At 31.4% G+C, this 13,137-nt stretch overlaps 2 protein-coding genes across 3 annotated transcripts in view; both read right to left on the reverse strand.

Moving 5' to 3' along the window:
- Positions 1–11,133, reverse strand: part of LOC133189890 (latrophilin-like protein LAT-2) — a 28,527-nt gene extending 17,394 nt beyond the window's left edge. For both annotated transcript variants that reach the window (XM_061325301.1, XM_061325302.1), the window contains exons 1-21: positions 10,987–11,133; positions 10,315–10,545; positions 10,163–10,225; positions 9,619–9,780; positions 9,058–9,207; positions 8,489–8,716; positions 8,325–8,387; positions 8,065–8,226; positions 7,760–7,903; positions 7,353–7,583; positions 7,170–7,232; positions 6,416–6,577; positions 6,091–6,240; positions 5,670–5,765; positions 5,065–5,295; positions 4,917–4,979; positions 3,511–3,672; positions 3,178–3,327; positions 2,918–3,016; positions 2,564–2,658; positions 560–748 (exon numbers count right to left, since the gene is read on the reverse strand). In XM_061325301.1, coding sequence (XP_061181285.1) covers positions 560–748; positions 2,564–2,658; positions 2,918–3,016; positions 3,178–3,327; positions 3,511–3,672; positions 4,917–4,979; positions 5,065–5,295; positions 5,670–5,765; positions 6,091–6,240; positions 6,416–6,577; positions 7,170–7,232; positions 7,353–7,583; positions 7,760–7,903; positions 8,065–8,226; positions 8,325–8,387; positions 8,489–8,716; positions 9,058–9,207; positions 9,619–9,766 — 2,586 coding nt within the window. In that variant the 5' untranslated portion in view covers positions 9,767–9,780; positions 10,163–10,225; positions 10,315–10,545; positions 10,987–11,133. The remainder of the gene's footprint in view (positions 1–559; positions 749–2,563; positions 2,659–2,917; positions 3,017–3,177; positions 3,328–3,510; positions 3,673–4,916; positions 4,980–5,064; positions 5,296–5,669; positions 5,766–6,090; positions 6,241–6,415; positions 6,578–7,169; positions 7,233–7,352; positions 7,584–7,759; positions 7,904–8,064; positions 8,227–8,324; positions 8,388–8,488; positions 8,717–9,057; positions 9,208–9,618; positions 9,781–10,162; positions 10,226–10,314; positions 10,546–10,986) is intronic.
- The window catches only part of LOC133189813 (titin-like), an 88,410-nt gene continuing 85,421 nt past the window's right edge, over positions 10,149–13,137 (reverse strand). Inside the window, exons 6-11 of the mRNA XM_061325204.1 lie at positions 12,755–12,985; positions 12,585–12,647; positions 11,343–11,501; positions 10,987–11,136; positions 10,315–10,545; positions 10,149–10,225 (exon numbers count right to left, since the gene is read on the reverse strand). Coding sequence (XP_061181188.1) covers positions 10,149–10,225; positions 10,315–10,545; positions 10,987–11,136; positions 11,343–11,501; positions 12,585–12,647; positions 12,755–12,985 — 911 coding nt within the window. The remainder of the gene's footprint in view (positions 10,226–10,314; positions 10,546–10,986; positions 11,137–11,342; positions 11,502–12,584; positions 12,648–12,754; positions 12,986–13,137) is intronic.

Raw genomic sequence — 13,137 nt, forward strand, 5'->3', positions numbered from 1 at the left:
AGCCTATCTCTTGGTGTATGGTTATAAAGTATCATCACATTTATTTGAATCTTGGTACACTGTAGACTTGAAAAATTCTCCAAATTATTAATATAATTATTCCATCTATATGAGAACCCACTCTTTAATGTCCTATTTAATATTCTCGTTTTGAGAGGTGAGAATTCATAGGGCAATAATTTGAATAAACTTGAAGTCTCAATACATGCCAAGACTATTAATTGGTTTACTAGCGACTTTGTCGTTTTCCGGAAGATTGAAAAAAAGCTACTGCGACGCGGGACCTCGGTTTATACGTTTTCATCTGTCTCCACGTCCCGCAGTGGGATTCAAACCCGCGACGTAGTATGTATGCTTCAAATATTTATTGTTCAAATCTCGCTCCAAAACAAACATGGGACCACCAAAAGTTGGTTAATGTTAAACATAAAATTATAGAGGAAGAGCTTTTCTAAAACAAAAATTCTCAAGAACAATGTTCACGAATTTCCATGCATTGAAGACTATTATAATCATACACAGTTTACAAAACTGTAAAGTATAAATATACTTATCCCACCTCTTTTTCTACATTTGCACTCGTCAGATTTGTGACGTTGACTATCTTCTCTAGGATGTCAAGAGAGGAGCTGATATCCCCGGCACTCAGTACACTACTCTTTGATGTCAGGTTCTTCATCTTCACTAAAGTGTTGTTCACTGCCTCATCTACATTCTCAGTTATACCATCAGCAATTATACTGTCTAACTGAGGATATGAAAATAAGATGTCCTTATTTTTTTTAATTTAAAACAATATGCCCATGGGCAATAACGCATACCTGAGTCATTAAGGCCCATCAGCAGATTTATTTTCTTAATATTCCTTTGAAAAACTTTCGCCCCACTGTACCCTGCGGGGCCATGATTTGAATAAACTTGAATATACACAATATACACTATCTTAAAATGCTTCTATATCAACATGTCTAATCATGCCTTTGCTGTTCTTGAGATTTTTAAAGTTTGTTTCCTATATGCAAAACTTTGATGATTGGATTGTAAATTGTGAACCCACCCTACCCCGGGGTAATGATTTGAACAAATTTAAATCTATACTACCTGGGGTTGCTTCCAAATCAATATGACTAAACATGCCTTTGCTGTTCTTTAGAAGATGTTTCCTATACATTTCTATGCAAAACTATGATGTCCCATTCGATCTTCCCCATCCCAGGGGTAATGATTGATCAATTTTGAATCTATATTATCTGAGGATGCTTCCATATCAACGTGACTAATCGTGCCTTTGCTGTTCTTGTAAAGATTTTCAAAGATTATTTCCTATATATTTTTACTTAAAACTTTGATCATCCACTGTGGCCACACCCTATCCCCAGGGTCAGAATTTGAATAAATTTGAATGTACACTATTCGAGGATACTTCCATATCAATATGCCTAATCGTACCTCTGTAGCTCTTGGGAAGACGATTTAGAAGGATTTTTTTCTCTTTTTATTCAAATGTAAAACTTTGATTGTCCATTGGATCCTCACCCTACCCCAGGGGTCATGATTTAAACAACTTGAATCTACACTTTGCAATGAAGCTTTCACATAGGTTTCAACTCTTCTGGCCTAGCGACTCTTGAGATGAAGATTTTTATAGAAATTCCTATAATTCCTTTGCAACTTTGAACGCCCATTGGGGATCAACCCTATTCCTGGGGTTATGATTTGTTCAAACTTACATGTACATTCTCAAATAAGCATTCACGTTAGTTTTAATTTTTTCTTGCCCAGTGGTTCTAGAGAAAAAAAATTTCGAATGATGGCAATAAATTTTCACAAATTCTTAATTATCCCTCTAAAAAGAGCATGTTGTCTTTTATTCGAACAAATTTAAATTCTCTTTTTGAAAAATGATACCTGTGGCAAGTTTGGTTGAAACAGGCCCAGCGGTTTTGAAGAAGATGATGAAAATGTGAAAAGTTTACCACGACGCCGACAACAGAAAATTTCGATCAGAAAAACTAACTTGAGCTTTCGGCTTAGGTAAGCTAAAAATAAAGACAACATCCGATATATCGGAGAATTATTTTAGTATTTCATCAATAAAATGTCAATGATGAGGCAGTCATTTTATTTTTACTTAAGTAATTGGATGTGTACTAAAGATTATTATTTTTGTCTTTGCCCAACTTACACTGTAAACCAGCTATTATTTGCAACTTTTATTCGCGATTGGTGGGTTTTAAATCCATCCGCGACGAATAATTTTCGGGACCAAGGAAACGTTCTACATTGAAACACAACTAAAATTATGGTTTACAGAGAGAAATCTTCACTAGTAAAGGAAGAGCGCGAAACATATATGTCTGATATTATATTTCTCGCATGCGAATAATACTTGTTTACAGTATATGCCATCTGAAGATAAAAACAATTATGGGGAAATGTTATTTTGCGCCAGATTGAATTAAAAAATATCTTCGGAGTGTAAAAAGTCTATTTAGTTTGGTTCATATGAAAACTGTTTTCTTTTTAATTTCAGATCAATGGAATTCCATATTCAAAGTCTTACCTCTTCATTAGCATTTGCTAAAGCGACATCAGTACAGTTGATAAGATTGGGGGAGTCCCAAACACCTTGTAAATTACAATATCTGGTTGCAGTTCCTGTGATATAGAAATATGCATTACAGTTGTTACTAGTTCTCACTTTTCAACAATAATTACTGATTACATTTTGAAGAAATTGTCTTATTTGCAACAAATTAAATAGGAAAACTAGTATTATTCAGGAAATCGGTATTTCTTTTCTTTCAGTAACATTCTATTGCTTATTGTTTTGATAATCATGAACCCTGAGGCATATATCAATTAATCGCTAAATTTCAGAACGATCAATATTAGGTGTTTGACAATTGATTGATACCTTTTTGATTTTCAGGACACGACTCTTTTTTAGTTGTTCCAGCAATTGTAGATTTCCAAATTATATTATTAATCTTGTCATCCGCACATCTGATTTGTTCTGCTCATTAAAATTGAATCAGCTTTTAAGAACAAAGATATTCCCTTTAATTATATAGAACGAGTAATGTGCTAGATTTTTATATACATATAAGATATTCCAATTAGTATCAAATATTTTATAATCAATTTGTGTTACGCCTGACAAAATGTTTGTCATACCTGGTTTTGTAACAGAAATAGAGATAGAAACAGACACTGGGTCTGGATAGCTAGAATGGGAACACGAAAAACTTCCTGCGTCACTAAGATCCGCCCGTTCTTTCTCCAAAGTAGTAGATGTGTTTGTTGTGCTTATATTGAATCCAGTATCTAAAACATTTTAATATAAAATAATTCGTACATATGCTAGTCTTTGCAATATATGTTTGCTACCACTATTTTGCAATAACAAGGGTAAAATTAAAATAGTAAGGAAAATATTTCTTAAATTATTGTTAGCTACTGATTAAGTCATCAAAATACAACTCAAAATTTCAGAATTTTAAATTATACCAGATAAAATATTCCCGCCATCTTTCTTCCATATTAAACTTCCTTCTGATAAATCATTCAGGGATTTAGGATTGATGACAGTACATCGAAGATTTAAACTCTCTCCACTCTTAACTAAGAAATCGTATTGTGGTGTCATCTGCAGCAAAAGCTTTGGAAGAACTATAAATAAAAAACCCAATAAATTGCTGTTGAGAATTTAAAGGAATTAAAACTCTTCACCCCCTTTTTTGCCGTGAATTGATTTCTATTAGTAGAAAAAAGCTACTGGATACACTTTGAAATTTTCAGATTGAGATCATTTTAGTGCATTTTTATTGCTCCTTAATTACAGTATTTTCAGTATGATTATATAACAAGGTTTTTAAATCTCACAGTATATCGTATAGCGGAAACTTTTAGCGGGGTTCTTACTTTGGTTTATTTTAGCGGATTTGAAGTGTTGTTTTCTGAAATTTGTTTACCAATTGAGTTTTACACATAAAATCGAAACTCGACCATTTCTAGATTTATCCACCATTTGAGGTTTACAAATAAACTCAAAACTCGACAATCTCTCTACCTCATATTAAAGCGGTTTGAGTTTTACATTTAAAACATTTAGAAGAAATGTAGGTCCGTGTTTGTCCTATTTTCGACATGCGTTGGTATTTTAGGATTTCTGTCATTGATCAATGTAAGTTTTCTTCACCCTTTTCATTTATGAGCGTTCATATCTCAGAAGATATTAACTAGCAATATTTAACCAATTCTAACACCCACTTCATGTATTTGGTTCACAGAAAAATTTCAAATTTATACGGCCACAAATTTATGTATCGTGTTTATCAAAGGACTGGAAAAAAATGAGTAATATTCCTCTGTGAAATAGTTAAGCACGTCAAGACAAATAAATGGTTAGATATACAATATATATCTTGATTTGTAATGTACACGTACGTTTTTACATATTTTGAACAAAAATTTAAAATATGTTGCTTTTTTTTCTTTTATAATGTAAGTTAAAAGGTAAATGTTCTTCTGAATATACAATACAATTTTACCTGTGAAAAGATCATCTAACAAATAAAAGAAACATTAAATATGATGTGCCTGTAATAGTATTTTTCAAACAAAAAATGGAAAAATAATTTCATCAGGACAAATTTAGTCATTTGAACAAAATTCGGTGGAATGGGTTTTTTTTCTCTCTCTCTCTCTCTCTCTTTTTTTTTTTTTTTTTTTTTTTTTTTTTGTAAAAGTCATTAAAAAAATAAACAGTGTATGTTAAACGTATAAATAGAAGACAAACCTTGATACAGAATGAACTCTTACTAAACAGGTTATTGGTTATGTCTTAATAATAAATAAACTTAAAGACTATCATTTTTTTCTTCCCCTATGCTTTGTGTGCAATATATCCTCACCACTTATTGTTATATTCTTGGCTTCCGTTGTCAAATCTGTTGATACTGTAGCTGTCCAATATCCTACGTAAAGGATAAAAACAAATTAGCATATTTGTAAAAACTACATCAATATATTATTTTCTATTTAGATATAGTTTTAACTTACCTTCATCCCGCTGCAAAACACTTGTGATATTTAGGATATGAAGCGATGTACCATTTTCAGTTTGAGAGGAAAACATAACATATCTGGATGCTGTGTTGCTTATTAAAATTCCATTGCGAGACCACTGAACCTTGAAACCAACAGGACCAACGATCTCTGATTGGAACCACACTGACTTTCCTTCACGTATCACTGAGTTGCTTCTCTTATAGGATAGAATGTCTATGTATTCTGTAGTTAAACAAATAGGCATTTTAATTCATATTCACTGGTTAGAGTTTGTTTGTTTGGTTGGTTGGCTTTTTTTGTGTTTGTGTTTTTTAATTCATTAATAATATCTCGAAACCTTAATTAATTGATATAATTACTCCAAAAGGATATGAGAGCAACTTTGCTAGTCAAGAAAATATTAATTTGTATAAAAATCAAAGTTTCCACGATTGTAAATTCTACATTAATGTTCTCTGGAGTAATAATTTCTAGGATCGTATAAGATACATATAGTATTTTAATGATGTCCTTTTAAAACCTTCCCAATAATATCGGTGAAACAATAACAGCTGAGTGTTCAGAGAAGAGATACAGTTAAGTAATATAATACTAACCATTCTCACAATATCTGCCTTGATATCCAACGGGACAAGCACAGATAGAATTTATGCAAGTTCCTCCATGTTGACAAGGGCATGGTTTATCTTTATCTAAAATCGTTTTAAGATTTATCGACTTTTTTATCTATTCTAATCTTCTTAATTCATACTTTTAAATGCAAGAATATATTAAGTTTTGCAAAGATTTTATAAACAGAAGAACTACAACATATAACTACAAGACGTCGATGTTACAATATATATACCCGAATTTGTAATTTCAAAGAAATCAAATAATTTTAAATTACTTTAGGTTTTTTTATATACTTGTACATCATTTGTCCATGTGAAGGTAGTACATGAAATTACATTGAACCTATGTTGTTTTTCTGAAATACAACGTCAAATTTTGATACTTTACAAAACAGTGGCATACCTGGTTCTGTAACATTTACATCCACGGAAATATCATCGGTATTAGAATAGACTGAATGTAAGCAAGAGTAATGACCAGAGTCAGTCAATGCTGCTGATGACTTATGTAAAGTCGTGGACATGGCTGTCTTACTTATATTGAATCTCGGATCTACAAATACAAGTTGTTATAATAATTGTTACATCAAAAGAAAAATAAAATGTTTCTATCTATTTTATAATATTAAGATATGATGCATGCCATGAAAAAAAATTTCTGTCATAAAAGATATCATTTTACAACAGAAATATTTTTGAGAATTGAATTTCAGAGAAAATATATAAACCTGACGAAATATTATTTCCATCCTTCTTCCAGTTTAAATTTATGCCAGTAGAGTAAGCTGGTGTCTCCGAATATAAAGCTTCGCATAGAAGGTGAATAGCTTTTCCGGTCTGGATCGAGAAATCATCTTGTGGTGTCAAATGCAGCGAAATTCTTGGGAGAACTATTAAGAATATACAATAAAATGCAATTTTGGAGTATATAAATTATCAAATTTTAAATCAGTCTTTCGAATACTTAGTTTCATAATTTAAAAATATGCAAAAAGAATTTGCTATAATCTCTTTGATTGAATGAGGCAGGTTTTGGAGAAAAAAAGAAACGTAATGCTTTCAAAAGTTATTTATATTTTAAAGTGAGGATCAAAATTTGTTAATCAGGTTAAAATATATTACTTTGTGATGATTTGAAATACATTGTCGAACTTAATATGGAGATATTTTAAATTTTAGTCAAGCTTTAATTGTTCACACTGAAAATAGTATAGTTTGTAAAAATTGACTATAGTGACATTTTTTCATACTTTTTAATATAAAATTGTTTGCCGAAGAATTATTCTCTGGGAAATCATTTACTGAAAAGTATATTGTATCTCTAAAACAAAATATTTCAAATATATGCATTGTCAAAAAACAGTAATTATAATCAAAATAACATTGCTTGATAAATATTGCTCATTGTTAAACAGTAGCTTTTTAAAATTACACATATGAAATGTTAAAAAAAATCTTCAGACATTTTTTATCTAATCTTACCTTGTAGACTGATACCTCTGCTTGCTGTTGTCAGCCCGTTTGATGCTGTTATATTCCAGTTTCCTACATTTAGCATAATTATGAGTTTTAAAAGTATTGATTTTATGCTTTATGTGCTTGTAATTGGATATGAATTTTATAAAATTTTCTGTTTTTATTTTTATATAACAATTATGAATATACCTTCGTCTTGTAGTATCACACTTGCTATGTTAAGTACATAAAGTGATGTATTATTGGCTGTTGTAGAGGATGTCATTCTAAATCTAGATAAAGCGTCAGTTATCAGAATTCCATTGTGAAACCATTGCACAATGAGACCAGACTTGTTCACTATCTCAGCTTCAAACCAAGCTGGTTCACCCTCAAGCAATACTGGCTTGTTTATTTTCAGGGACAGCATTTCTATCGGTTCTGTGAATGAAAAGTGGTAAATTACACACTTAAGTGGTGTATTCTTACATTTTAAGCTAAACTCGAATTTTCGTTTCATTCAGAAATGATCACCATACTGATAGCTTATGGATACACAACAAAAAAGAAATTTATTATCAACTTAAATTACGTTGATACCTTTCTTTTAAAATTACCTGGTTCAGTGACATTAACATAAATGGAAACATTTACTGGGTCAGGATAAGCAGAGTGTAAGCACGAATATCGTCCAGATTCATCTATTTCTGATGATGACTTCCTCAGTTGTGTACTTGAATTGGTTGTATTTATAATGAATCCTGTATTTGAAAACACTCTTAATGAAACTTGAATTGTATTAGATGTAAAAATGATTCTCTTCGTACTTGAAAATCAAATAGCTTCGGTCCAAGTAACTCAATTGTTGGCAATATTGATCTTTGATCTTGGATCTCATATGAATTTTGGATGTTTCAAATACCTGATAAAATTTTTTGCCCGTCTTTCTGCCAGATTAAACTTCCACCAGACAAATTTTTCAGGGATTCAGGATTGATGACAGTACATTCGAGATCAATACCTTCGCCGCTTTGAATCGAAAAATCGTACTTTGGTATAATCTGTAGCTTCAGCTTTTGTAAAACTAAATGTAAAATATAATTGCCAGAACTTTGATATCATAAGCTGTACTTTCAAAAGGTTGAAAATATTTTTTTTAATTTAATGTACATTTGTAATTACCTTGTATTCTGATACTCTTGGTTTCAGTTGTCACCCCATTTGATGCCGTTACATTCCATTCACCTACAAAAGCAATAAATTTACTCTAGCATTCTAACATATTCCGCTACTTTAAAATGTCTTTAATTGTTTAGATTCGTTCTACAATATATCATTTGATTTACCTTCATCTTGCAGCAATACGTTGAAGATCTGAAGCACATGGATCGATGTACCGTTGTTTGTTATGGATGAAGTAATTGTATATCTTGACGAATTGTTAATTAATATTCCATTGTGAAACCACTGAACATTAAGGGCAGGGTCGAGCAGTATTTCCGACTCAAATCTTAATGATTTTCCTTCACGTAATAATGAACCACTACTTTCGAAGGATAATATTTCTACTGATTCTGTAAGTAAAAGTTACTTTCTTTAATTCTTTCTTGAATTTGTACGAGTTGATTCTGATTGAAAATAATTTTCTTCCTCAAAATTCCAGTTGCATTTCATGTAAAGATCTTTAAATCAATGTCCAAAGAAATATTCACAAATGATACAGATATTTTTGTTTTATCTATTATACATTTTAATGATAATTACAAAGTAATAAGTCAAACATTTGTATATTTTCTTCATTCCGAAAGATAAATGATAAGTTTCAGTTAATGTAACTTATGAGCACGCGTTCAAAAGCTCTTGCTTTCACTTAACTTTAACAACTATTTTCGAGCGTGGTAAAAAACTGACGTACTTGGTTCTGTAATATTTATATTTATGGAGACATTAATTGGGTCGGGATAGGCAGCGTGAGAACACAAATAAGTTCCGGTATCATCGACTTCTGCTGATGACTTTTTCAAAGTCGTGGAGGTGACTGTTGTATTTATATTGAATCCAGAATCTGTAAACATTTAGCTGCCTTTCAGAAAGTATAACACCAATTCAAATTAATATAACGCCATCTTTAAAAATTTGTATGGTTGCCCTCTCCCGACCGACTTGCTAAACATGGCCCGACTCAAAGCTTTTTATAACCTCCAGAAATCATTTATTACTTTTTATGTATTCCGGAAAATAAATTTTGAAAATTTGGCATGGATATTGAAATTTTCTGAGAAAAATAATTTTCTTACCTACCTTATCCTGGGTCGGGAGAGGGCAAACAAACATTATTTTAAAGTTGGCCGGTTAAGACATAGTGAGTTAAAGGAATAAAACATTTCTCTCTAATTTCAACTTGAAAGAAGTATATCATTCCAAATATAAAAATGCACTGAAAAATCTATTTTAGATTCATTAATAAAATGGATACCTGATAATATTTTCTTGCCGTCTTTCTGCCAGAATAAACCACCGCCAGTCAAATTAAATAAGGATTCTGGATTAGTGACAACGCATAGAAGATTGATTGATTCCTTGCTTTCGATTGAGAGATCATCTCTTGGTATCATCTGCAGCATAAGCTTTGGAAGTACTAAAAAAGAATCATCATATTGTAAAAGAATCATTTTTATAAATAAACAAATAAGGGACGACATTATTAAAAAAAATATTAACAAAAATGATTTCATCTTCTGCACTTCTGAATGAATATATATTTTCTTTCTCACCAACTTTTATGATAATGAAAAACATTTCTTTATACCTTTTTAATATTTCTTTGCATAGTCCCCCCCCCCCCCAGGCCTACCTCAAAGTGCAAACCATCTGACAATTGCAAATAACATCTGAGCATAACTGCTTATTGTTCCAGACAAAGCATCCGATTTTCAAAAAAGATAAAGTAAAAAGGCCTATGACTAAGATATGACACATTTTCTTCTCTGTCTTTCTTTTTCTTTTTTACTTTTCCTCACCTCGTAGGTAAATACTCCTGCTTGCAGATGTTTTCCCGTTTGATGCAGTGATATTCCAGTTTCCTACAAAATCAATCCATTTTTGCAAAAATGGACAACACATTAATCAAGGTATAAAAAAAAACAGCATTGAAATGCGTATTTATGGTTACCTTCATCTTGTTGCAAAACATTTAGTATGCTAAGCACATTGCGTAATGTACCATTCCCTGTTGGATAAGATGTTATTATATATCTCAAAGAAGAATTCGTTATCAAGTTCCCATTGTGGAACCACTGCACTCCAAGGTCAAGGATATCAACTATCTCCGTTTCAAACTGCACAGATTTCCCCTCTCGTGATATTGGATCACTTATTCTGAAGGTTAGTATCTCTACAGGTTCTGTAAATGAAGAATAAAAATGTTCAGTATTTCTTATTTTCAATCATAAGCTGAGATGACGAAAGCGCATTTGTTGTGTTGTTTTATCTCTACACATTGTTCATTATGTACCACACACCCCAGCTTTCTCCCAAAAATTAAATATAGATACATTGTTTTCTTAAACAATCCAAAATTTCCAAAAGTTGTTCCTTGTAGTCTTATCTTTAAAAATATTTTAAATATTATATTCTAAAAATAAAAAAAGAAGACTTAAAGAAGTAGATAAAGACGTTACAATTAGGAAGGGGGGGGGGGGTAGAAATTAAAGGGTGAACGAAGTATAGTAGTACAATTTATGTAAACGACATATTTTGGGATTTTTCCAAAGCCATTATGTAAAATAGGATTCTTTAGCTGAATTACTATATTTTATATTTTCATTTTTAAAAAAATACATACCTGGCTCTGTGACATTTACGTAAATGGAAACATTTAATGGGTCTGGATAAGTAGAATGTAAGCAAGAATAAGTTCCAGAATCATTGACCTCTGTCGATGCTTTGTTTAAAATTGTTGACGTATTTGTTGTACTTATATTGAACCAAGAATCTACAGAAATCAAGTTATTATGAAAAATCAATGCAATATAGTGTACACATATTTACCTTCAAAGATTTATTACACAGAAAATGTTCATGTATACTATGAAAAAAAACTTACGACAAAAAAATCATTGATTTAAGTTTCACTTTTACAAGTGCACTTATGAAACTATTTGTCATGATTAGTCCTTTAAAAAGTGGTTAAAAAATAACCTGTAATTTTCTTCCCATCTTTTTCCCAGATAAGACTTCCACCTGTCAAATTGATCAGGGATTCAGGATTCACCACAACACATTGAAGGGTTAGGTTTTCTTTCGTTTCAGTTGAGAGATCGTACTGAGGTATCATCTGCAGCTCAAGTTTTGGGAGAACTGAAAATAAAGACCATTTGTATAAGTTATTACCATAAGAGTACATTGAATATTTCCAACTGGTAAGTGAAAAAGACATGCAAAGTATATTAATCCACGATACGTTAGGAGAAGGTCTCTAAAACAGACATTTATTCTACATAAGGTACACTGAAGTTGATTTTGATACCAATGTCTACGCAGTCTTTGGTGACCATGTGATGGGATTTGGAGGATCCACTTTCGATCGGTCACGATCATGATCGGTTAAACGGTGAAATCTGTAGTCGATCTATATACTATTGCTAGCTTATATTTCTGACTTAGATTAACAAGAGAGGTGATGAAAATGTGTGGAATAAAAATTTTAATAAATATTTAAAAAGGGATACATCTGAGATGAATTTGTATTGTTTTATTGGACTTTTGAGCATGATTATCGTTCGTTGTCTTCACATTTCATCACATAAGCTCAGGTACAACGATTTATGAGCTATGTTTACCCATTGTCTAGAAGCCTAACATTCAGAAAAAACAACATCAGTCAGAATAGATTACGTACATATAGTATTCGAAAAATATGTTCTTTCTCTTAAAAGATTTTATAATACTGTGGAATCATCATTGTTCGTGGGGGACCAATGTTCGTGGATTTCGTGGGTTACCCTTACCCACGAATTTACATCCCCACGAACGTTTATTTTGTAAACATATTGATTTATTGAATCTACCGTATAAACGAGTAACCCACGAAATTACGTCCCCTCGAACAAGTAAAATGTTGCTTGTCCACGAACATTGACCACCACGAATTAAAATGATTCCACAGTAATCGATGTATGCATGCTCCATAAAAAAATTACATTCAACATTCTATTGATTTAAAAGTGGAATAATTAACTTCTTTAACAGAAATGTTAAATACATTTTAACCCTTGTGAATTTATGTCAAAAAATGGAAGCAGTGTATGTCGACATTAAATACACATAAGTTACAAAAATATATTTTATAATTGTCAAAGGAAGTATCTTTTTTATTTATAAAGGAAAAAATGGTCTTGTCAAAATATACATTTTCTATCCTTTCACTTTCTCTATTCTCACCTCGTATGATAATACTCCTGTTAACCATTGTCACCCCGTTGGAAGCAATGATGTTCCAATTTCCTATAAATTCAATACAAGTTTTTATTTAAATGCTTTGACATTTATTTCAAAAAACTTATTCCATTTTCTTTTTCTCATGACACAACAATGAGTTATTGTTACTGTACCTCCATCTAGTTCAAAAACACTTGATATCCTTAGTTGATGTAGAAATGTACCATTGGCTATTGCAGTAGAACTGATAATGTACCTCGAAAAAATATCACTTATCAAAATTCCATTGCGAGACCATTGGACGGTAAAGTTAGAGTTGTCTGTTATCTCCGATTCCAACAATACTTCATTTTCTTCACGGAATACTGTCTTGCTACTTTTGAAGTATAGAATTTCTAAAGATTCTGTGGGTGAAATAAATATTAATCTTTAGGATTTTAGGTAACTAATGAAAATAATATTTTCCATTACTTACATTTCCGATTTTCTTTTCTTTTCAACTAATGTTAACTAACTTCACTGTAATTCCATGTTACGTCACAGTATGTAATATAAC

The sequence above is a fragment of the Saccostrea echinata genome, unplaced genomic scaffold (genome assembly GCF_033153115.1).
Source record: "Saccostrea echinata isolate AGI-Se365-2 ecotype Australia unplaced genomic scaffold, CSIRO_AGI_Sech_v1 ptg000020l, whole genome shotgun sequence".
Taxonomy (NCBI): Eukaryota; Metazoa; Mollusca; class Bivalvia; order Ostreida; family Ostreidae; genus Saccostrea; species Saccostrea echinata.